Source organism: Lactuca serriola, chromosome 3, assembly GCF_051521515.1.
Source record: "Lactuca serriola cultivar US96UC23 chromosome 3, Lser_US96UC23_V15, whole genome shotgun sequence".
NCBI lineage: Eukaryota > Viridiplantae > Streptophyta > Magnoliopsida > Asterales > Asteraceae > Lactuca > Lactuca serriola.
Genome location: NC_136410.1, coordinates 19,797,782 through 19,823,355, shown reverse-complemented (window position 1 = coordinate 19,823,355; position 25,574 = coordinate 19,797,782). Strand labels below are relative to the sequence as shown.

At 36.4% G+C, this 25,574-nt stretch overlaps 3 protein-coding genes across 6 annotated transcripts; 1 reads left to right on the top strand and 2 right to left on the bottom strand.

The window, feature by feature from the left end:
* The first annotated feature begins 282 nt into the window (after positions 1–282).
* Positions 283–3,331, top strand: LOC145091624 (protein IQ-DOMAIN 18-like). 3 transcript variants are annotated; one of them, XM_079029381.1, is made up of 5 exons: positions 283–642; positions 747–1,049; positions 1,763–2,008; positions 2,087–2,212; positions 2,299–3,331. In XM_079029381.1, the coding sequence occupies exons 1-5, from the start codon at positions 298–300 to the stop codon at positions 3,091–3,093; spliced, it is 1,815 nt and encodes a 604-aa protein (XP_078885507.1). In that variant the 5' UTR covers positions 283–297; the 3' UTR covers positions 3,094–3,331. The 3 variants fall into 3 exon arrangements, with proteins under 3 accessions (XP_078885507.1, XP_078885508.1, XP_078885506.1); XM_079029382.1 differs by having other exon boundaries at positions 744–1,049; positions 2,305–3,331; XM_079029380.1 differs by having other exon boundaries at positions 744–1,049.
* Positions 3,332–3,430: 99 nt separating this feature from the next.
* LOC145091625 (uncharacterized) lies at positions 3,431–5,585 on the bottom strand. 2 transcript variants are annotated; one of them, XM_079029383.1, is made up of 4 exons: positions 4,994–5,585; positions 4,718–4,876; positions 4,271–4,535; positions 3,431–4,161 (listed from the first exon to the last, which is right to left on the bottom strand). In XM_079029383.1, the coding sequence occupies exons 1-4, from the start codon at positions 5,250–5,252 to the stop codon at positions 3,633–3,635; spliced, it is 1,212 nt and encodes a 403-aa protein (XP_078885509.1). In that variant the 5' UTR covers positions 5,253–5,585; the 3' UTR covers positions 3,431–3,632. The 2 variants fall into 2 exon arrangements, with proteins under 2 accessions (XP_078885509.1, XP_078885510.1); XM_079029384.1 differs by lacking the exon at positions 4,718–4,876 and having other exon boundaries at positions 4,994–5,584.
* An 8,101-nt stretch (positions 5,586–13,686) lies between these two features.
* On the bottom strand, positions 13,687–15,715 carry LOC145091623 (endoglucanase 1-like). The gene is made up of 5 exons (XM_079029379.1): positions 15,420–15,715; positions 15,133–15,342; positions 14,821–15,021; positions 14,650–14,742; positions 13,687–14,561 (listed from the first exon to the last, which is right to left on the bottom strand). The coding sequence occupies exons 1-5, from the start codon at positions 15,618–15,620 to the stop codon at positions 13,803–13,805; spliced, it is 1,464 nt and encodes a 487-aa protein (XP_078885505.1). The 5' UTR covers positions 15,621–15,715; the 3' UTR covers positions 13,687–13,802.
* Positions 15,716–25,574: the final 9,859 nt, after the last annotated feature.

Sequence of the window (25,574 nt, the reverse complement as noted above, 5' to 3'; positions counted from 1 at the left end):
GATGCGATCTGGAAAAACCCAACCAGGCCATGAATGCACAAAACGAGGGAGCAAGAGTAACGTCAAACCAAATAAAGTAAACATTTGACCGAGTCCACCTGCCTAACTTCCAACGAGGGGAGAGAGATTCCCAACCTCCATACAGAGAGAGAAAGAGAGAGAGAGAGACCCAGACCCACACTGTTATCGGGTATCGAGTGTCATTGGGGGTTGTACGTGACCACGTGAAATCAGTCAGCGAGTGAGCTTTTGTGGTCTCATACTTGATTGTTGTTATTAAATAATGAGAGTACCCTCATGGCTTCTGTTCATGATAAACAAGAGTCCCACACCCCTCACAATGGTCTTTGGATTCTTACGCAACCCGTCCCTCAGTGGGGTGGATGCCTGATTCAAAACCTCATTGGACACTTGAGCACACCCACCCCCACCCCCACCCCACCCCACCCCACCCAACCCCATCATCAGTTTAGCTTAAATATATATATCTCTTACCATATCTTCTTCATTCAATTCCCACCTTCATCATCTCTTGATATGGGAAAGAAAGGAAGTGGTTCGTGGTTCACCGCAGTCAAGAGAGCTTTTAGTCCAAATAAATCCAAGAATCAAGATCAAGATTTCGATCAAGAAGATGACAGGGTACGTATATATATAACACCACATCTACTTTACACACAACACATGCACAGGGTCAGGCTTTCTATATATCTTTGTGAATGTTGATTATGGTTTTGTTGCAGAAGAGGGAGAAGAGAAGATGGTTGTTTAGAAAATCATCAAATGCTGTACAAATACCGAGTCAAGTGAGAGATAATGTATCAAGTAACGATGTTCCACAACCTAAACATGCTGTTCATGACCTCGCTGCAGAGGAGGAGAAGCGTGCCATTTTAATGGCGGCAGCCACCATTAAAGCGGCTGAAGCTGCTGCCACTACCGCCCATGCAGCTGCGGAGATTATTCGTCTCACCACCAGACCTTCTCCCATTTCTGTTAAGCACCATTTCGCTGCCATTCTCATTCAGACATCTTTCCGTGGCTACCTGGTAATCCTTTCCTCCTTTTACATAGCATACAGATCTTTCTACTCGGTTTGAAATGGTCTACTGGGTTTATGTTTCTGTCTCGATAAACAAATTTGCGTATAAGTCATCTAATTTATGAAAACAAAACCATAATCTACGCTAAGTAGCCGATTATGTTGGATTTAATTAGAGCATAAAAAGCAAACAAAAATTAAAATGAAATCCTTAGTTCCTGGATGTAATGGTTTCTGGATACATATTACTTAATTTCTGGCAGTTGACAGGGTACGTGGTGCAGAAACTCACGTGCCAGTGCACAAGTTATCGTAAATATTAAGAAGATCTCATTTTACTATAAGATAAACAGATAATACTGATTGCAAACTCACAACTATTCATTAAACAATATTATCATAGTAACATGGAATTTAAGCCATATATCACAACCATGTGAGTAGGGCACGATGGCAGAGGCAACAGTCTTATAACGTTAACTACTTCACATATATATATAAATATTCTTTTAAAGTTTCAAGAAATATATTTATATTAATTCTTTTGTCTTTTGTTGTTTCTTTCACATGAGAGAGATGTACGATGAATTAAAGAAATCACGACAAACAACGAGCTATGAAATTTCATATTCGTATGTCACGTGACAAACATAACTTTTGGTGGGTCCATCATATTTATGATTAATTCTGATTTTGAATGTGCTTTTACTGTGGTTGAAGGCAAGAAGAGCACTACAAGCACTGAAGGGGATAGTGATGCTTCAAGCAGTGATTCGAGGTCAGAATGTAAGGAAGCAAGCAACCATCACTTTAAGATGCATGCAGGCACTTTTACGAGTACAATCACGACTACATGATCAACGATCCAGGCTCTCACATGACGGAGGTAGAAAGTCAGTGATGGCAGAAACACCAACTTTCTTGGAATCCAAATACCTTCAAGATATACGACAAAGGAAGTCCATGGTAAGTATATATATATTGCCTTAATTTACACTAAACAGACAATATTTCTTCAAGTCCTTTAACGATTTTACATAACAGTCCAGAGACGGAAGTTGCATTCCGGATGATTGGAGTGACAGACCACACTCTCTTGAAGAGCTCGATGCCATATTACAGAGCCGAAAGGAACGTGAAGCGTCTCTTGCTACAGCTTTCTCCCAACAGGTACACTTAATTATAGCTCGATATCGTAATTATATTTCATGGCCATGTTCTTTTCTTTAGGCTCGCTAACGAAAACCCATATCAAGATGCAGAAACTCAGCAGAAACCCATCTACCATGGATGAAAAAGAGCTCGAAGAAAGTGCTAGTTGGTTAGATCGATGGATAGAAGCAAAGCAATGGGAAAACCAGAGAACCAGCAGAGCTTCTTTAGACAGAAGGGACTCGATAAAAACAGTTGAAATCGATACTTCAAGACCCAATTCTCGCTCAGGTACAAGCGCTTACAAATTACAACAATACCATGCTTCACATTACATCCCCAACTCACCGAGTCGACGATCAAGCTACAGCCCTTCAACAGGTCAACAACCCATCACACCATCTCCAATCAAGACAAAACCAATACAGATCCGGTCAGCAAGTCCGCATTGTTCAAAAGAGGAGAGAAGTTACTTGAATACAAACATACATAGCCTACGCTCAACTCCACGTGTCAGTGGGTCCATGTTTAGGTATAGCACGTGTGTAAACGACATGGCAATACCTAACTACATGGCTGCAACAGAGTCTGCGAAAGCAAAGATAAGGTCACAGAGCACACCTAGACAGAGACCCGCAACACCAGAGAGGGAACGAGTGGGGTCTGCTAAGAAAAGACTAGCATACCCCATCCCTGATCCATGTGATAATGGCAGCGAGGGGTACAAGGGTCATTATTACTCTGATCATAATTATGGTCATAACTTGAGGAGCCCAAGCTTCAAGAGTGTCCAAGTGGGTCATGTTGGTATGGGACAGCAATGGTATTATGCAGACAGCACTAATGGTGGAGAACTTTCACCTTGTTCTACTACTGATTTAAGAAGGTGGCTTAGGTGAGTTAATTAGTGGCATGTCGACATAACATAGAGAAGAAGTAGCATCAAGTTTAATTAGGTGATGTTTGATGAACCGAAACAAAAGAAATTAGGGTTCCATTTGTTGCCATTTTCATATATCTTGTAGTATTAAATGTATTCTCTTCATTGTTTCCAACTATTGTAATATTTATTGAACATGGGCATGTTAACATGAGCCAAGTGCAATGTATAATTAAGGGGTGGTATCTTTTTAGAAACATGCAAAAGTTTGAGTCTCAAAAGTTTGAGCACTTATACCAACCACCTAGTGGGCCATTATAGTGAGAAATATTCCAAAAGACCGCAAACAAAGAATCTTGCATAAAAACTAAAGACTAAAATCAACAATAAAATTGTCGTTCATTCTACACGATTCATTGGCATTATAAAAAGATGAACTATGGTCTATGGCAAATAAAATTGTTACGTAAAATGAAACCCAAGTAGTCTCATAAATTTTCAACTACAAACACACAAGATGGACCCCATTGATCATCATAGCTTTCCATGGTTTCAGGTTCACCTAATGAAGCTAAGCTCATGGCCATGTGCGTCACCATTCTCGCACAAGCTGCTTGTAGTTGTACTACTACTATTACTATGGGCATGAAAAGATGGCCCACTCAAAGGCCCATTCACAGTACTACTAGCAATACCCAGGCCCAATGCTTCACCCAATGGTCCACCAGGTGTTGAACGTGAACCCATCCAAGAACTCTGGTTCAACAATTTCCCTTCTCTTTCCACATCCAACATTCCAATTTCAAAATTGTGATCATCATCATCAATCCCACCACTACATTGCATCGACAAAGTAAGAGAACAGTTGTCCCCTCCTCCCGTACTTCTTGACCAAGCATCAATGAAATTCTGCCTCCTAACACCTGCAGTACTAATAGTATCCAAAATATTACTGTAGTTGTTGTTGTTGTGGGATTCATGTTCTTGAGGAAAATTATGGTTCCTTTTCGATCCTACTCTGGGTGAGTGACTCAATGATTCCTGAAATTGTTGGTTCGATGAAGATACAGATACAGGGATCGCCCAACTTCACGTATTCATGCGACGTTTACATAAGAAAACCATCAAATACCCATAAAATTAAACGACAAACAAATTGATAGTTAGTTAGTTAGTAACAGCGATAGAACACTCACCTGGGATGTTGATATGAAGAAGTAATAAGAGTATTTGTATACGAAGTAGGAGTAATGGTGAGGGCGTTTGTTGTAATGTTAGTGTTGTGGGGTTGAATTCCCACAGGCTTTCTTGAACGGGGTCTGCTTTTGTGGGCATGACGCTCGCAGTATTTCTGGTCAGGTGCTACATCCCTCGAACATCTCCATTTCTTTCCATCGGTTCTTCTACACCTCCATGGCTCCGGATCCGACCCGCTTGAGAATCTCATGTCCATGCCCCCCTCTACGATGACCAAATTGACCAAAATCAAATTACTCATCTCAACTTTTTGACAAATTAAAAAAAATCAAAGGAAAAGGAAAAGGTGCCTCCTTTTTTCCAAGTTTCAAACAAATAAACAAATAGTAGTTTGATGGAAAAAAGGGGGAAGTGAATATCAGATTAAAATAAAGAAAAGAAAGTACTGTTGGATTGAGTGGAATAAGGTATTAAGAGCTGAGGGGGAACAGGGATAGAAGCCATAATGTACTTATAGGTCATCGTCTGCCTCTCAAGCTCTTGCCACTGAGTCGCAGTGAAAAGTACTTTCCCTGAAACTTTCGTTGCTCCACCACCGTCTGATCCTTTATTCCACATTACGGAAAAAGGTCTTCTCTTTACACTCAACATGATAAACAATTGAAAATCTGACACAAAGAAAAAGTATGAAATTTTGATAATTGATACTTATAGCTTCTTACCGAAGACTACGCCACCACCAATTTCAGTCGAAGCTTGATGATTTTGAAGCTGGTTGTGGTGATAATATGAAGAAGGAGGCATGAAATTGGTGATCTTGTTATGAAGGTTAAAAGATGATACAGCGTGTTGCATGTTTATACGCACTACAATATCAGACTCCAAGAACGCCGAAGGTGCAGGTGCAGGTGCTTCCCCTGAGTCATCGTCTCTGCCTCCGATATTAAAACCCCTACTACTGCTTCTGTCTCCATTCCCCATTTTTCAAGAAAATACAAAACCTAGATTTCTATCTTTACCCTAGAAACTTAAAAGGGTTGGGGTTTTGATGGTTTCCATGATTCCTACATTGACCCCCATTAAAAAAAACAGGGACAAACGATTGAAACAAAAAGCTACAAACTTGGTCCCCCTGCTCTTTCTCTCTCTATCTTGATCTTTTTCCCTTTCCTCTCTCTACTAAGACTTGGGGATAAAAGTTCAGATTGTTTGAAAAAGGTGATTCAAAATTCTTTTATTAGGAGTATGCTCAAATTAATGATAACGAAAGAAAACAAAAAAAAAAAAAAAAAAAAAAAAAGAGCTGACACTTGACAGCATCCGCCATTCAGTCACCCGGTACCTGATCAAATCCAAAATCCAATTGGAGATATAATGAATGAACAGTCAACGCAAGGAGTCATAAATTAGGGTCTAGCCACGTCTATGATTCTCCTAGCTATGTGATTCAGAGCTAGGTTTGACTTATGTTTTGCATGGAAGAAAAATGTGAGAGAGATACTGATTCAGATACAATGGGGAGTCTCGGTCGCCTATGAGTTTAAGGGAGTGACAGAAGCTGTCTGTTTAGAGGAAAGTGTTTTTGACAGGAGGAGGGTTAATAGCTTGGTTGTTTCCGTCGAGATATGTCGCAATCGGCTGAGCTATTTGCCATTTTTGGGCGTCGGGACGGAGGTCCATTGGGTTTTCATGTGCGCGGGGATGGGGACCCCAACCAAAGCATATTGTCAGTCAGCCATTTACTATTCTTACTATTTACTATTTACGCCTCCTTTTCTACCGTTTTCAAACTTCAACATACCCTTTTCTGTGCATTGGCACATGTACTCTACATATCCTTTCCTGGCTTTTGGTATTTTGTTGCGTTGTTATATACAAAAAAATACTTTGCAAATTACAATGTAAATGGTTATACACATTTAATCAATTACCATATATATATATATATATATATATATATATATATATATATATATATATATATAAAACATAAAATAATCACATTCTTTTTTGCAGGTGGTTGCAAAATGCTTTATATTCGCCTGAACAAAAAATTTGTTTATAAAGATTTATGAATCCCAATTCGTTGACAAATACTTTATATTCATCTGACAATTGTAAAATTCTACTTTTGTTTTGCGATATAGCTACATTTTGCCCACAAAAACAAATGGAGTTTCAAAGCCACATCAAAAAAATGTAAGGTTTTTATTAGATGTAATGGTTGTATCATAAACAAAAACATATTATGCCTAAGGATATACCAGTTATGAAAGGCGTTTATAGCCATATATATTGACATCTCACCACAATCATGCACACTACCCCGAAGATGGCGTTGTCTTACCTGACAGAACTAGCGTTAGTTTTTGTGGTTTACACCACGAGACGTCACGCCTTTTTTCTTTCTTTTCTTCCTTTTTCGTTCATCTTCTTTTTCTTCATGGGTACGTTGCAGGTATATTGATGACCACAGTGATGGTGTCGGTTGTTGACTTGGAAGCTCTCCACAATCTTCGACATGGAGAATATATCATTCGACCTTAAAAAAGTCAAAATGAATTTTAAAAATCACAAAACATAGATTAATTATGGCAAACTAGACTCTTGGAAACAATTATCATTTCCAAAAGCTTGTCGAGTGAAATCATGTATTAATGATATACCTTGCTGGGTATATTAGGATAAACTAGTTTATAACCCATAGAAAATATAGTTACAAAATTAATTAAATTTTCATAGTAAAAACTCAAAATTATTAATTAATTATTTTAAAATAAATTAATATTTAAAAAATTTATTTTTAGTTATATAAAATTATAATCGTTGATTCAAATAAATATGTGAAATTATATCATTTTATAATCCGTATTAATTTTATTTTATTTTTTATTCTAATGTTATTAATTGAATATAATTAGAATAAAAAAATTTAGATTTTAAATTTAAAATGAATAACCAATAGATTGACAAAAAAGTATAACATTAATTAGGAAGAGTAATAAAGTGATAAATGTCAAAAGAACTACTTTTTTTTTATTAAAATAAGGAGATAATCCAAATAAATATATTAACAATTCCACAAAATAGTTAGAAATATAGTTATTATTTTAGAGAAATCAAATATCTTCATTGTTCATACCCATTTTCTTAATTACTATATGAATGTAAATGTCAAAATCAAAATACATGATTAAAAGAAATTAATAGATTTTACATGACATTATTTCATATGAATAGAAAGATTGGTATATAAAAAAATAAATGATATTTAATTTCTCGTTTAAAAGGTATTTTAAGATTTCATTTTGAAACTCAAAATAACTTTTAAACAAAATGACTTATTGATTTATGGTGGTATGAAAATGAGATTTTTAAAAAGTGTTTAAATTACCTTTTGAGATGGAAAAAGTTAACAAGTCTATAAGTTTTTTCTTTTTTAAATATTTGTCTAAACTTATAAATCTTTTAAGGAGTATTTTAGCTTTTACAACCTACATCCAAAAAGTTATAAGGAGTTTTAAAAAATTAAAAATCCTAAGTTATTGAAATCTTCTTTTAAAATGTTTATAAAAAGTTATTTTGTAATGCCTTTTCACATTGTCAAACATCTTTTTTAACTTATTGACTTGTTAAAAAAAATCAATAAATTGTTTAATTGTTATTGTACAATGAGTGAGATGGCAAACGGACAACAAGCTGAGCCGCTAAGCCTTTTTGAATGGTAAAACTAATTCTTTTAAATTGTTTTTAAATGAAATCTCAAACTACCTCTAAATTAGTACTATATATAAAATATTTGGTTTTTATTTAACTGTAAATTTGTTTTATGCCTTACCGAAATACAATATAACATTCATAAAGTAAGAGATCTTTAAATAATTCATGTCACATGTATACGATAATATGTAGTCACCTTGGTTGTATAATTATATAATTTCAAGTTCTTCCTCATATTTTATCACTCCATAAACATAAAAACAAAATAGCATAATTACACCGAGGTACCCGACCAGCTTGCAATTATGGTGACATATATTTTGTGTACATTGTGTGGTGTTCTAGTGAAATAAAAAGTTGGTAAATATGGTGAATGTCGTCATTGATATAGATTCTATACCCACTATATACAGGTAGGCGAGTTATTTGGTTGGTTTTTTTTACGGTTAAAACAGTTTAGTTTATTAGTTTTTTATATTTTAATTTTTAAATCTATCCATTACCAAACCACATAAATTTTGGTTTATTTGGTTGCGGAATATTCGGTTTGGTTAACCACTTAAACAAAAAAAAAAAAAAAAAATACATTAATATATAACATAATATATTCAATCTTTTATTATTTGTTGGCTTGAAGAGCAACACACAAGCTGAGAGATAGGTTAATATATTAAGATGAGAGAAATGAATGAAGGTTATACCATTTGGTTAAATTGTTTTTAGTTTTTAATACAAAATATAAAACAATTATAAATTTATAATTGTTAATAACTAAAAGCATTGCAATGATAAACATATATGATAGGTCAAAAAAATTACAATCTCACTATTTAATTATATTGACCTCTAATTAATTTGTTTCTCCAATGATTAAACTTTTTTATGAACTTTTTCATTAATTTAACTATTTTATTTTTACCTATCTAAAATGTTATATAAAATCCTCACGTTTAATTAATTCTTATTTAAATATATCATATTTTAATATAAACATTCACTCACGTACAAACGATTCAGATATTACTATATTAAATATTTATATATTATATATTTTTTTATCTATAAACTTTAGATAAATAATAAATACTTAAAATTAGATCAAGAGGATAAAATGTAATATTATTAAAGAGAAAATTGTTAGAATGTTCAAAGTATTAAACTATATTGATCATTTAATATATATATTGAATAGTGAATAAAAATAAGCAAAAAAAAAATCATATACTTCAATAGTGTTAAATTGTTTCTACCACTCAACCAAATATTAATAAGCTATAAAAAACCTCACATTAGAGATGTTCTAAATAATTAGTTATGAAAATCTTATTAACTAATCTATAAATTTATATATAAAATGTTAATTCATCTATCTATCTATCTATCTATATATATATATATATATATATATATATATATATATATATATATATATATATATATATATATAGGTAGGTTCAAATGTTTCTCACATCTATTGTGTGCTACAATACACCAATAAAAATTTAGTAAACATTAAATATATATTAAATGATATCCATACTTATAATTTTTTTTATGGAAACTAATTAAATTCGTCGTTAATATCAACAATAATATATTCTTTCAGAATGAATTCGTATCTAGAAGAATAGAAACGTATTCTAGTAGAACGAGAGTATATTCTACTAGAATACGCTCTCATTCTTAATATTTCATACAATTTTGTTGTATTTTAAGTGAGTTGGTCCTGAAAGAACATTATTGCTAACATAAAAACCTAGATACAAATTCATTCTGAAAGAATGTTATTGCTGACATTAATGACGAATTTAATTAGTTTCCATAAAAAGAAAATTATAACGAGATTACAGAAAAAAAAACACATAAATACTCATTAAGCATCCTACTTACCAAATAAGATTTGATTAAGTATTTGGGACAAACAATATTTGATACAGATGTAATTTTTTTATTTTTTTTATAAATGGTTATAATGAATAATGACATTATTTGAAATGATAAGGTTGATGTGTGTTGTGTCATCTTTACCATATGTATTTCTCTACCATATAAGTGTCATCTCAGTCATACTTACCATAAAGTCATGGTTTCTCGTTCGTCACACATAAGGAGCACCATGACATGTATACTAATTAAAAAAAAAAAAAAAAAAAAAAGAAAGAAAGCATAACATGGCATAACCCCCCCCCCCCCCCCCACACACACACACACACCCACACCCCTAAAAGCTTAGAAAACAAAAATAACATGAAATTAAAAAAAAAAAAAAAAAAAAAAAAAAAAAAAAAAAAAAAACTAAAAACTAAAAAAACACACAACTAACGCTTAAAAAAATAACTAAATGTTATATTTTTCCTAATGTTGGCTTTGATTGCCAAAACAATTTCACGCTCCTTCTCGGTGTAGTTACTTGTGTCTCATGTCGCTTTCACTTTATTTCCTACGCTCTCTTTCATAAGCAATGTGTAAAAGTTTGTCAATTCTTGCATTTAGACCTTCACATCGCCCCCTATCACTTTCAAGTCATCCGAATTTATAGATTTCTATTTGTCTTTGCGTTTTTCTTCGTCCCTTACTGTTGGTTGGGAATGTGGTGTAACTTGAATTGTTTCATCATCATTAAGGTCGATTCCAACATGAGCATCCAATGTAGTGTACTCGTATTCGGATTTTCTTGAGTGCTTTAAACCATCATCAATATGTTCATTAGATTTTTTTGGTCAATTTCCTTTTTTCGTTATCTTTCACAAAATTCCAAAACTCAACAAACATGAAAGTCTTCTTCTTTTCCTTTTCGTACACTTTTATAACTTTTTGCAAAATTACATCATCACTTTCTCCACTTTTCCATTGATGTTACATGTTGTTATACAAATCATTAAACAATAAAACTTCCTTTTTTGTCTACTCTCATTTGGAATACACTTGGTCTTTTGTACGATAATCTCCTAGATTCATTCCTTTGTAGAACTATTTAGAACTCACCTCCAAAAAGGGTCATGTTTATGGTCTTTGCCCACTTTCGCATCCTTGGGTATATTGATCCATACATATGCCAATGCCATCACTTTTACGGGTTCTCATGGTTTACATGGGGACTTTCTTTTTCTTTTATTAGGTGTTGCGATCGGTTGAGTTTCTCTAACGAATTCAAGTTTGGTTTCGGATTTGACGTGAGTTTCTCGAACGAATTCGGGTTGATTTTGAGACAAAAAATCGAAAGGATTAAATTCAGTGTCAAATTGGACTTGCGGTTGTGGTTATGGTTATTGTTATGGATAATACGATAACATACCACCATAGTGGTAAATAAGGGGCGAATAAATTTGCCCATAAAAAGGAGTTTGAGTGTTTCTTGTAGATAATTTTTTGATTGTTTTGGTTGTTTGAAGAAGAAATATATATCTTTTTTAATTCTAGAAAGATAGAAGTAGAGTTATAGAGAGATAGAATAAATGTAGTGAGGTGTGGTAAATATAGATATTCAAGGTCTTATTTATAAATAAAAAATGAAACTAAAAAAAGTAACTTTCATATTAGAGAGAGAGAGAGAGAGAGAGAGAGAGAGAGAGAAAAAGAGAGATTGTGGAAAAGTCTTACCAAGCTTGGCCCATACCATAGACCCTAGATGGTATTAGCCACGATCTAAGTGGCATACTGTGATAGGAACCAAACCCACACCTCAAAGCCTAATAAATTTATTTCAATTAATTTCTTTGCAACAAACAGAGCCAATCACATGAAAAAAAAATTATCTTTGAAAAAGTTATAATGAAGAATTTAAGAGGCTCTCGTATTTGAAAAACCTATAGTGAGTTTTAAATTGGTGAAATGAATTAGAATAGGAAAGGAAGTTGTCATGGAGAGATCTGGAAATCATTTGCGTTTGGCAAAATAGACCATCCTAATCCCACTAGCTTGCTCGGGTGATTTGAACTATGAAATCCTAAAACCAATTCCAAAGTTTAAACGACACAATTCCAAGGTTTTTAGGTCTAAACGGGAAACCTATTACAAACAACAAATTTGGGTTCCAACTAGTTCTATACCCACGTTATCTATTCTGATATTCGAAACCGGTTCCTTTGTACCGATCCGGTTCTCGGGTTACTCATTATTGAATTCTAGTTTTTGGATCCATCCAGGTTAGAGTCGGACTAAAGCGTCGTTTGTTTTGCACTTACCCGGACTGGTCAGAGCTGACTGCTGACTCGGTCAGTAGTCAGACTGTTTGATGGGCCTCCAAAATTTATGATTCAATCAGAAATAGCTGACCCATTGGCTGACTCGACCCCCCACAAAAACAAGGCTGACCAAAGATTTCACCACTCAACACAAACAATTCATCAATGTTTTCATGAGGTCCTGCATGAAATGATGTGTTTTGCAAGAGAAATTATAGTACCAACATCATCTAATACAACAAGAAATACCTCAGAATGACATAGACGGCTAATAAATATATTTTTCGGAGCAATAGGTGCATTAGATGGAACGCTTGTACATGCAGTTGTGCCCGTTGATCAACAAACTCGTTATAGAGGAAGAGGAAAAGGTGAATGTTATCAAAATGTAATAGGAATATGTGATTTTGATATGATATTCACCTTTGTATGGGTTGGATGGGAGGACATAACACATGATTCTAAATATTGAAAGAAGTTGCATTTAATCCGACTTCGGGATTTCCATTCCCTCCACCACGTTTTTAATTTTTCTATAAGATTTATTATATGTATTAGTTATATAATAAGTTTTTCAATCATCTACAGATAAGTATTACCTTTGTGATGCTGCATACACCAACACTCGTGAATTTATGGCTCCCTACCGCAATACTAGGTATTGGTTAGCCGATTTTGAAGAAACAGAGCTTTAACTAACGAAGAAAGGTTCAATCATGCCCATGCACAACTTAGAAATATCATTAAACGTGCTTATGGTGTATTGAAGGCGAGATTTCCAATTTTAAAACAAATGACTCCTTATCATTTTTCAGTGCAAAGAGACATAGTTATTGCTTGTGTTGCGGTCCATAATTTTATAAGGAAATACAATATCGAAGATGAATTATTTACGAACTTTGAACAAAACACTATGGTTACTCTTGACGTGGAATGTGGAGGAAGTGGGAGCCAAAACATACAAGACATAGAATGGGGTTCGGAAGTAGTTGACTATATGACTACTTTGCGTGACTAAATTGCTAATCAATTACTTTCAAATGGTACACGTTAAATGATGTACTTTTTTTATTATGTATGGCAATTTATATTTGGATTTTGTATTACACTTTGTATTTGGATTTTAAATGATGTAAGTTTAATTTTGTTTTTATGTGATATTCATATTTTTATAATTATTTTATCTAGCATAAGGGACAACATAATGGTAATATGATATTTTTTTCATTCAGCACAATCAGTCGGATAAATAATCAAACAGCATAAACTCAGTCAGATGTGGACTCAGTCAGCTTCTAATCCAGTCAGCTCTAACCCATTCAGCAACTATCAAATGACTCCTAACTTTCACCCCTAGCTTGAATAGTGGGGTTATAACATTTCACAATCGGCAAATACCGTGAAATAAAATTGCCATTTAATCATATACTATTTCAAAAAAAAAAATGTTTGTTATAGTAATTAACCCTAAAGTAAAACCCCAATATTTTGGAGGATCAAGATTGAAAATGTAGAGCAAAAGCTTTTTAATTAAATTGGCAAGCCAAGGAAATGGGATCATACATGCGATTGATTACTAGCATCTCTCAATCCTCAACCATCCATTGGCTAACATGAAACCCTAATTTCAATGTGATGAGAAGAACGCCACAGCTCCAACGAATGGAGCATTAATATAAGTAGCCGGCTCCGACTGAATATAATTGCTCCGATCATCTGCATAGTTATCATTACGATCTGGACCTCCGACAATCGCTCCAACGAGTATATTCGGATTGGGTGAACCAGAATTGAAGTACCGATGTCCGGCGTCACAAGATATACGATCAGGATGATCACGAACAGAGGGTACCGATGATCCCCGGTGGTGGATGTGTGTCGGGTATCGATCACCAAACCCCACCATGTACGACATTTTCATCGGATTATCACCCAATATGTAGTCAATCTGCTTCTTTGCTTGTACTATTAGCATCTCCGATGTGATCGTTGAAGCCCCACAAGAAGCACGACCACCATTCGAGTCAAGATACTTGGCGTACGTTAGCAAGAGGAAGGAGGAGGTCGTCACGTACTGGAGATTGCTCCCTTCTTGTTTGTAGAACAGACCTCCTCGGGTGTATTGTGCTTGGGAATTCTGTGATCCTGGAATCAATGAACAAATGTAGTTATCTGAATGCTGTTTATACGACTGAAATTCTTCGATTTTGTTCTCGAGAAAGCTTTTGGAAAGAAGAACTTTTGTCCCTGCTCTTTTGTCATCCCAACTGAAGGAGAAATCGTCGTCTTCTGAACCCATTAAGTGACCATTTGATTGAATGTAAGTCATGTAACTGGTATCCTGAGAGGCTCTGTGTATCCATGCCGCTCCCCACAGCAACTCGTCCTAAATACAACCAGAAATTTAAACAGGTTGAAGAACAGTAATTCCAAGAATCAAACAGGTTTCGTTAATTCGTTTCATGTTATCTTACATTGAATCCTGAATACGAGCAGTAAAACGGACAAACAGCATTATGTAGCGAGTCGCTGTAAGAGCCTCTATAGTGGTCTGCAAATTTGAACACCTGATATATCCGATTTACATGATTATCTCGACAATATTAAGAAATCAATTAAGAGAGTTGTGATGAATAGATTAGTACATTCATGGCTGTTTGAAGTAATTTCTGTGAATAAGAAGGCTCGGAGTCTTGAAAGACAATGGAAGCCGCAGCCAGTGCAGCAGCAGTCTCTGCAGCCACATCAGATCCCGGATTTTGAGCCGACACCTTGTAGACACCTCGTGATGTGTCCATATCTTCCGGTCTCTCCCAGCATTGGTGATCGGAGTTAGCTTCCCCCACCTGTTTCAAATTTGGGAACAATAAGAGGTTTGTAAACTGTAATTGTACACTAACATGCATGGAACAAAAATGGTGGTCGGAGACTCGGAGTCGGACTCGGCTCGATCGTACCTGTACATACAATGTGCCGGGGGTGGCGGTGGCTGCTTTCAGAAGATAATCGGAGCCCCAACGAAGGGCAGCTTTCGCATTCCCTAATTCCGATTGCATAAACCCACCAAACTCGATGATACTCCATGCAAGCATAGTGGTGGTGAACGCCATGGGGAGCCCAAACTTCATGTTATCACCTGCATCGTAATAACCTCCGACTAGATCCACCTGAAAACAGAAAAACGGCATGCATGAGGGACAGTTACCGGAAACAATAGTGTATTTTGATGGTTCTGTGAAGGTACATTGGCGGAAGAACCGTCGTGTAAGGCGGAATCAGCCCTCCATTTGAGACGTTGGGTTGCAGGTAACTTGCCGGATCTTTGGCCTTCGAAGAAGAGGATGGATTTGGTGAGGGCGTCGGAGTAATGATCAGAAGTGAAAGCAGAATTAGCGAAAGAAGAAGAGGTTAGAAGGAGAAGAATGAGCAATGTAGGAGGAGCCATGTTTGTTTGTGAAAGGACGTGCAGGTGGTGAATGGTGATTTATAGAAGGTGGGTTTCCGGTGGTAGTTATGTGAGTGAACTCACGGGCTTAACTGCGCAAAAATTGAGTGAAGATGGTTCGTAGTGAAGCCAACAAACAAAAGGAATACTATTCAGTATTCACCATCAATTTCTTCTTAAATTTCACCTTAATTTACGTTAAATGATATTTTTTTACCTTAATCCCCAAATTTAAAAAGACTAAATATTTCCAAATTTGAGTTTTCACTTTTTTTAATACTTTTTTACGGCTCTAGTAAATAAATTATCTATCATATACTATTAATTAACCAATAGACTGTGAAGTCAAATCTCGCATGTGCATGGTTTAACAAGGATTGGTCTATTGAAAACACCCTCCGGCATGATTTCTTGGTACCGATAATTAAGCAAAGGAAAAAAAAAATTAGGACTTTTATCCATTCTACAAGTTATGAATTTGATGCCCATAATTTTAGGATTATAGTGGAATTGGTGTTAGAAGACATGTGTAAAATTAGAGGTGTGACAATTTCAACTTCTTTTTTTATTTATGAATATTAGAGTAAGACTTTACTTCTAATTAATCAAATCGATCAAATAAAAAAGTAGCTAAAAAATAATGAGTTTAAATCTCCAAAACGGATACATAAATCATAAAACCTCATAAACTATTGTTGTAATAACATATAAGAAATTTACGGAAAGACCAAATGAATGAAAGTTCTGTTAAAATAAACAATTATTTATTTATTTATTTATTACAGAAAATTGCAAAATACTTGGCCGTGAAATTACTTTATGGCCTTTTGAATTGTTCCCACCAAAAAGATTTCAAAAAGTAATTTTTTTTTTTTATGGAAAATCATGTATTTCACAATATATAGATTTTGTATTTCGCCTTATATAAATCTGTATTTCGCCGTTCTTGAAACATTTAAAAGAAGAGTAAATTACACGAATGGTCCCTATGGTTTAGGGTAAATTGCATATTTAGTCTCTAATTTATATTTTTAACTCCGGAGGTCTCTACTATTTGATTTTGTTATGTGTCTGGTCCCTGTCTTGTCTAAAAAGACTATTTTGCTCTTAATTTTTTAATTTATTTAAATAAACACACCCCCAACCTCATCCCTCACCTTACCTTACCTATGCCACCAATTTTTCTCTATTTAAATAATAGTTTTTTTAGATAAGGTAGGAACCAAGCGCTTAATAAAAACAAATAGTAGGGACCAAGCGGCAAGCGCGTTACAAAAACAAATAATAGGGATCTTCCGATTAAAAAAATAAGTTAGAAACAAAACTTACAAATTATCCTAAACCGTAGGGACCATTTGTGTAATTCACTCTTAAAAGAATAACTTTCTTTTGCTAGTGGCAATTCCAAAATCTGTATTTACGCATTTTGGTTGTTTTTATGTTTTTCTATAATATAAATTATAAACAGAGGGTGAGTTTGGTAACGATCTTGCAAGAATTTTCAATAGTTAATTTTAGAAGAAAAAAAAAACTCAAATTACAGAAAAACTTGTGTTCGAATTTATGATCTTAAAGTTTAGAACAAAAACAATTTAATTCGAAAGTTACTATTCAAGTAGCATTTAAAAACACTTATATTTTTTTGACAAAACTAAAGTTCCAACTACTAACTACCAAAATTATAATCAACAAAAATACCCATAATTAACACATTGATTATCAATCCTAACCAAAAGTGTTGTGTACTATCACTATTATGGTAGTACGCAAAAAATTGTAAAAAGCTGAAAGTCTTGTTTTGGCAGGAAGGTGTGGGGGGAAAAAGATATGCCCCTGAATATGGAGTACCTGTAATCTAATCTAACCACGGGTTCCATGTCGCATGTGATGTGCCCCTTCTACCCCTATCCCTGTCAACTAACCCTTTTACCTTTCATTAACTAACATATTCCTTTACTCATCAAAATACGTTTATAACCCTAAAAAACAGTTATAGTGGACCCAAAAGTTATTGTACTAAGAAATTAATACAAATGGAAGTCTGTGACATATATTTAAAAATAATAATAAATACAAAAGTACATATTTAACCGTGAAGATGAAGTATGTTTAAATGGCATGATTTACGTTGGTAGAAGGATTTGTTTGGCGTAATTGTAGGAATTAATTTGAAAATGATTTGGAATTTGTCTTGTATAAGCAAACTGCAAGTCACGGGTCAACAATTTACAATTTACAATCCTATGAACCTGTCGATTTCATTCATTATACAATCTCACTTCCTATGGGCAAATAAACATAAAGACACAAACATCTCCACCCAAAAAACATGCATATCTAGTTATCCACAACCACATTATAATATTTAAAATTAACTCGTGGCCTGTTTTTGGGTTTCGTATTTCTTGTCACAAAAAAGCAAACTTGACCTAATGGAAGGAAAGACAACACTTGTTATAAAGGACAAAACGATAATATTTTTCATTGATATCAGTCTCAACCAAGTGCAATGCATGTCAGTATATCAGACACAGTACAACATGTTCTGTAATGTCTTATCTGAAGTTTCGCCTTGCTTAGTTACTTCTAGTATTGAGTTTTCTAGTGAAGAGATGCGTCTATCCAAAGCCTTGTATTCTTCATTAATCTACACAAGACGAAATACCATGTTACAACTTCAAAACTTACTAGGTTCATTTAGAACAAGGAATAAATCATCTAGAAGTTATCATTCTTATTAAAGATTATGTTGTGATTAAATATAATCGCATGTGTATTATTATTTATATTAAACATTTTACATTTTAGTATTTAAATTGTGATTTTCACTTAATTTCTCGTTCAAATGGTTCATTCGGTCCAAAAATGATAAATGCCCTTCTTCAATTTTCCTATTGACTAGAAGCATTGACAAAGCCAAAAATAGAAGATATGACTCCCCTTCTTGTTGTCTCATGCTATGATATCATCTAGGTGCTGATGGAATGATGTACACTAACATCGATCTACTATTAATACTTTCAATTATACTGATCTATCTACGAGAATGACCAAAATACCCCTCAATCTCTCCTTTACTATAGCTACTGTACTTCTATTTAATTTCTACCTTTAAAGCTGACTATGAAGTGTAACATGGAATCCCAAATCCCCAATAAAAGTACTTGTTGAATCCCATATTGGTGATGGCTTCAAGAGAATAATGATTTAGTTGTTCCCAAAATGCCCTTGAAACAAACAGAGACAAATTGTGATTTAACCTCAATCTCTCATTCAAATGGTTCTTTCAATCCAAAAATGATACATCGGCAGATATAACTATTAGATGGGATGGAAATCCACTAAGAAAAACAATAAAAAACCTAAGTCCCATAGAAATGGGGATGGAAATCCACTTACATTTGATCTATTTGAAATTAACATGATCATATTTTTATATTTTATAACAAGATTGAAGATCCTATGATTAGAATCTGTTTCATTACAAAAAGTCCAAAACCATTCAACCTAAAATAAGAACAAAACAATTCTAACCCACTCCCAACAACACTACCTCAATCCCGTAATGCAAGCTGTGAAATTATTTCGTTTTCGAAACTTTACACCATAAAATTGAAATGTTAAAAGAAGTGAAATCTAGGTAGATGAGAATATGATTGTTGGGGATAGACCAACGAGTAGCTATGCTGACATTATTGTAGGTGAAAGTTCAAGTGAAATACATCATATAAGGCTATGTGGAGTGGTCACCATAAATTCACCGGAAAAGTGGTGTCACCTCTGCGCCACGTCACCTTCACCACCAACCCACTCCACTATGGAAATGGTCACCACTAACGACATTTACTTTTTTATTATTTTTTATTTTTTAACATTATATTAAATAAATAACATATTAAATAAATAACATATTTTATATTAATTAAAACCACATTACATAATTTAAAACATAGAAAATTAAAACTAAAATACTAAAAAAGCATAATCTATACTTAGAAAATTAAACCTAAATTATTAAAAAAAACATCAAATCTAGTTGCGATGTTGGTCGAGAACTTCTTGTTGAATTTTCATAAACATCCTTAAATTTTCTGGGTCGAGATTTGGTTGCGGCGCTGTGTTTACGATTTGAAGATTGGTGAGTGCCAACTGTCGCCAGCGTTGCTCCTCCGTGGAACCAAATTTTTTTCTAAAAAATGTAGAGTTATTTCGATTTTCTCCGCTAATACGTCATCGTTGGTTGATTTCCCGCTAGACGAAGCCCCCTTTCTCGCTTTGTCGCTACCTGGTGGTCGAAGAAGATGGACGTCCGATGGACCCTCCCCCTCGGTGGTGTCGAACTCATCATTGAGGTCGAGGTTAGCACCGATGTCCGACTCGGACGTTCTCGGCCTTTTGTTGGAACCGGTGGTAGATCCCGAATGCGCCGTTTCCGGATAAAGGAACCATTTTGGGCCATTGCAACAAACTTCCCATGCTTTTTGGTTGCCAAAAGGTTTACCATTGTTGGTAATTTTGTATTGGTGCAACGTCGTTGACAAAATGTTGAAATCGTTGCTACCACTTCGATGCATATTTTTTAGATTGTCAAATACGCCGTTAAATTTGGTACACGTCGCTCTAAGATCGCACCATTTAGCATTGACTGAATCATATGTCCGACTCGTTTGCCTTCCCAATAACGCGTGGAAGTGGTCTAAAACACGATTCCAAAAGCTTTGTCCCGATTGCACGTTGCTGACATCCCCATCTTGTGATATGACAATCCAAGCTTTAGCTAAAGCTGCCTCCTCCTCCTCGGTCCATTGGGTATTTTTCTTTTTTGTTGAATCTTTTGATTTTTTTTGCCTTCTACGACTTGGTTGTGTTTCTTGAATCCGTTCGTCGTCGTCTTCAATGTCGAGGTTTACGGGTTGAGATTGTGATAATGGAACTTGAGATGGTTGTGAACTTGGTTGTGGATGTTGGGAAGTTTGGGGCTGAAATCGTGGAGGAGGTTGTTGTTGAAAGGGTTGAAATTGGGATTGAACAAATTGTGGTGGTGGTTGTTGTTGGTAGTAGTGTGCGTGGTATGAAAGATTGGTGAATAGAGGTTGTTGTTGAACAGTGGATGATAACAATTGCATATAGCTAATGTTCGCTAACGGATCATTTGGAGTGTTTGGGGTGGGTGGGTTATTTTGGTTTGGATCCATGGAGGAAAGTGTATTTTTTGAGTGAGAGTATATGTGTTTGTGTTCAAAGTTTGTTGTGTGTTTGAAATGTAAAAATATGTTGATATATATAGAGAGAAATGATTGTTGGTAATTAATTAATTAATTAAATTTTTAGTTTTTACAAACGGTCAAGAGCGTAGCAACGATCAAAAAAGTTTTCCCCGAATCAATTCACCCGTCTTCACCCGTCTCCAACTCCACGGAACAAGACACCCACCAAAAGGTGAGGCGGTGTTCACGCGTGAAGGGGGCTGACACGTCAGCTCCCACGCGTCTTTCTCCTTCCACTCCTGATAGCCTAAGAAGTATAGTTCACATCAAGGAAAAATAAGGGTTCCCAAATCGACATTTTTGGTTATCTTGCTTGATTATCAGAAATCGAGGGTTATAACTTTGACCATTATTCATTGCAATTATGCAACAACGCCACCTAAGATCATATACTGAAATTTCAATGTTATAAGAGGAGCTTAGGACAAAATAACAACTTACAGGGAGGTAAATAAATCAATCAGATAGGAATCGAGAGGATTAAAAAAATGGAAAGGAGATGATGAAGATCGAAGAAAGTACTTGAGACATAGACTAATGGGCGAGAATGTAATCACGGTGAATAAAATATAATCCAAATGCCGACGCCACCTGTAGCACCTGGTTCTTGGTATGTATTCTGTTATTAAATCTTCATTTATTTTTGCATTTTGGCTTTGGACTCGACGAGTCGAAGGACTGACTCGCCGAGTAGAAGCGGGATGAGGCGCGGGGATTAAGTTGCGGACTCGGCGAGTCGAGTCCCGGACTCGGTGAGTTGCCGCTGTTTGGGCAAAAACCCTAATCCAAGGGTTTGCACCCTATTTAAACGACCTTATGCAGTATCTTTTCCCCTTTATGCTCCCAAACACTCCTCATAGCAAACCCTAGCCGTTTTTGTGAGGATCTAAGGTTTTTTGAGTGATTCTTGTGAGTTTTGATCTCCAGGAAGAAGGAAGAGCATAGAAGGATCAAGAGGGGACTGAAGGATTCGAGTTTGGTTCATCATTTGTAGTCTTTGGAAGGTATAAAGTCTGAACCTTGCTCATTCTTTTGTTAGATCCCTCTTTGGGGTGATTTAGGGCTTCTATAAGCCATTTTTGGTGGCTAACCATTTTGCAAACATGGTTAGGGGTTTGGGCTTCTGTATCATGTCATTTTATGAGCCACAAGTCAGATCTAGGTTGCTTTTTGCACCAAGGAAGGTCCCATGTAACAAAAGAACCATTTTAGAGCCTTTTAAGCTCTAATGTTGAAATATCCCAAAAATACGACCCGAAAATTTCATTTTAAATATAACAAAATCATAAAACTGAGTATCACATAATAAAACCATGCATTGCGTATCCCAAAACCATACTAAAATATTGTGAGAAAAACTGTGTCACAACTGTATCAAAACATATCTAAGAAACTGAATCAACTCCCAGGACAAAAACTGAAGCTGTGGTGTGTGCGATGCCATCATCCCGAGCTCTTCCCTTTACTTGAGGAAGTACCTGAAACCAAAAACTAAAACCGTAAGCACGAAGCTTAGTGAGCTCCCCCAAACTACCACATACCACACAATAACAAATAAAGTACATATTGGGCCTTGCCCACTGCATCGGACCGAAGTCCGGAACTAGCTGCATCGGACCGAAGTCCGAAACTAACTGCATCAGACCGAAGTCCGGAACTGACTGCATCGGACCGAAGTCCGGAACTGACTGGGACCTTGTCCCCTGCATCGGACCGGAGTCCGGAACTAACTGCATCGGGCCGAAGTCCGGAACTGTCTGAACATAGCATAACATAAATATTTGCTAACACAACACACATACTGCATCGGACCGAGGTCCGGAACACATAACACAAAACATGCTTGAATCACAAAGACATCAAGCACTCTAACTATTGCATCGGACTGAAGTCCGGAACTACTGTTCACTAAACGGGCCGACATTGTGGCCGTAGACCCATTCTACTGGAAGGGAACTCACCTCGTGAACTGGCTGCTGTGTGTATGGCTCTGGAAGCTATCTGCTGCTGCTCCGGTATCTCCCCGACTATAATTCCATAAACACACTCAATCAAATACTAATCACTGCATTGGGGTAAAATGACTCTTTTACCCCTGGTCAAAGTCAACTCTCCCCGTCAAAGTCAACCTACAGTTGACCTGACTCGCCGAGTTGGGCCGCTAACTCGCCGAGTCTCTATTCTCACTTCTCAACCCTACTCGCTGCTACTCGTCGAGTATGGCATCGACTCGACGAGTTCCCTTTCGATTCAAAAACTCAGGCAATCTGCATCCGACTCGCCGAGTCGTATGAACAACTCGACGAGCTGTTCTTGAGCTAAGAAGATTGCCTTGGACTCGCCGAGTTGTATGAACAACTCGCCGAGTCCCTCCATCACTGAGTCTGACCTTCAACTCACAGAGTCCACTCTACTACTCACTGGTCCCCACTCATCATCACTCAAAAGGGGAAAATCGGGGACTCGCGACTCGACTCGCTGAGTTGTACTTCCGACTCGCCGAGTCGCATGCATGCAGCTACTCAAAACTCGATTCTGCTTGAATCCAGCGTATAAAACTTATAGATCTGGACTCCCTTAGCTCAATTAACACGTAAAGATTCTATCTTTACATGCCCATAAGCATCCATGAAGATTATAAGGCTCAAAAAGCATAATAAAGGCTAGATCTAGGGTTCTCATGCAAAGCAACCTCAAAAAGGCAATAGATCTGGGCTCTACAACTCCTAATTGAACAGATCTAGGGATATCTTGACCTATTAAAGCATCCATACAACTATAAGGTTTGGAAAATACATCAAACTAGCCCTAGAAGTGTTCTAATGGAGGTTTTAAGCATAAAACAAAAGGATTCCGAGAAATACCTCAATGAACTCTGATTTTGACCTTGGATCTCTGCTCTACACCTCTTCTCTTTGGTCCTTTCTTCTTTTTCTTCTTCAATCCTTCAAGAATACACACAAAAACACTTTAATCAATCAAGGGATGGGTTTAGGGTTTCTCACAGCTCTCTGAGGGTGAAGGAGGCGAGTTTGGGGCACATAACACTACTTAAATAGTGAGCAAACCCGGGGATTTAGGGTTTCTTCCTGGCAGGCAGACTCGCCAAGTCCCGAATATGGACTCGCCGAGTCGCCGACTTACACGTGCTCGAAATCCCGTCCCTACTCGACGAGTCGGGCTATAGGCTCACCGAGTCCCTCTTGAAAACTTCTAAATAAATACCATGGAAGCAACATACCAGAGACGGGTCGTTACAAATGTCCCATGCATGCACGTAAAGTTTGTAACTTTACATGCTAGATCGAGTTTGGGGGCCTGGATCTATCATTTGGTTAAGTGTTGTACATCAGAAATCGAAGTTCTTAGTAAGGAATGTGATAGACTCGGCGAGTCCATTCCTGGACTCTGAGAGTCCAAGGGTTTTGGTCCCATATCAGTGAGGGTCATAAGGACCAGTTGAGTGTGGAAGGGTTTTAGGAGTCTCGGGGAGTGACCCAACGTTCTGGACTAAGAAAAGTGTTATGGGAATTCATGGTACTCGGCGAGTGCATGAACGGACTCGGCAAGTCCAAGACAATCTTCATGGAACTCGGCGAGTCGAGGACAGGACGTGTTCATAGGATGAAGAGTAACTCGACGAGTTGTTTATACAACTCGGCGAGTCAAGTCAGGACATGAGTATCAGTTGATGATGAACTCGACGAGTTGTTCATACAACTCGGCGAGTCGGATGTGGATTCAGTCGGTGTTCATTTAGAAGGAAAACTCGTCGAGTCATCGCCTAACTCGACAAGTAGAGACATGTATGAGGTCTGATGGACGGATAAGGACTCGGCGAGTTGACGAGTCGACTCGGCGAGTCAGGTCAACCGGAAGTTGACTTTGACCTTGACTTTGACTTGGTCAAGGGGTAAAATGGTCATTTTACCCTAAGGGTAGATGTCAGTCTCTGACTAAGTGTTTTGTGGGAATTTTAGCCGATGGATTTCCGGAGCAGCAGTGGCAGCAGTCAGAGGATTCCCGCACAGTTCAGCAGATAGGAGGTGAGTTACCTTCCAGTAGGGGTGGGTCTAAGGCCACAATGTCGGCCCACCATTGAGGAGTACTTAGAAGATAATTGTCTTTGTGATAATTTATCTTGGTCTGGTTTGCGTTTGGTTATGAGTTATATATGTATGAGATGTTACATGATAGGGATAGTTTCCCTGATAGTGGTCCTTAGGAACAAGGGGTAGGTCAGTACCCGGATATGTCTGAATGTGTGATTATATCTTGCTATTGTATGCTAGTAGTAGGGGGTGGAATAGTCCCCAGTTACCGGTTGAAAGATACCGATGACGATTATCGGTTGAAAGATACCGATGATGGTTACCGGTTGAAAGATACTGATGATGATTACCGGTTGAAAGATACTGATGGTATTGTATGGTATGTGGTATGATGGGGGAACTCACTAAGCTTTGTGCTTACGGTTTCAACTTTTGGTTTCAGGTACCTTTTCATCCAAGGGGAAGGAGCCGGCGGCGTAGCATGACATCACACACACTCACATATGAATTCTGCACGGTGTTTTTCTGGGATTGTACTCTGATATCACATTTGTCCATGGTTGTGGGTTTCAAACATGATACATGGTTTTGAGATGACGTGTTTATACAATATTTCTTAATGAATGTTTTATGAA

Excerpts from the sequence above, each read along its gene's own strand:
- LOC145091625 (XM_079029383.1), bottom strand. The coding sequence starts at position 5,252 with ATGGGGAATGGAGACAGAAGCAGTAGTAGGGGTTTTAATATCGGAGGC. Across the intron at positions 4,536-4,717 it reads TTATTCCACTCAATCCAACA|AGGGGGGCATGGACATGAGA; the intron begins GTACTTTCTTTT and ends TGGTCATCGTAG. Across the intron at positions 4,162-4,270 it reads TCTTCATATCAACATCCCAG|TTGGGCGATCCCTGTATCTG; the intron begins GTGAGTGTTCTA and ends GAATACGTGAAG.
- LOC145091623 (XM_079029379.1), bottom strand. The coding sequence starts at position 15,620 with ATGGCTCCTCCTACATTGCTCATTCTTCTCCTTCTAACCTCTTCTTCT. Across the intron at positions 15,343-15,419 it reads ACGACGGTTCTTCCGCCAAT|GTGGATCTAGTCGGAGGTTA; the intron begins GTACCTTCACAG and ends TTCTGTTTTCAG. Across the intron at positions 14,562-14,649 it reads GCTCGTATTCAGGATTCAAT|GACGAGTTGCTGTGGGGAGC; the intron begins GTAAGATAACAT and ends GGTTGTATTTAG.
- LOC145091624 (XM_079029380.1), top strand. The coding sequence starts at position 298 with ATGGCTTCTGTTCATGATAAACAAGAGTCCCACACCCCTCACAATGGT. Across the intron at positions 643-743 it reads TCGATCAAGAAGATGACAGG|AAGAGGGAGAAGAGAAGATG; the intron begins GTACGTATATAT and ends GTTTTGTTGCAG. Across the intron at positions 2,213-2,298 it reads CTACAGCTTTCTCCCAACAG|ATGCAGAAACTCAGCAGAAA; the intron begins GTACACTTAATT and ends ACCCATATCAAG.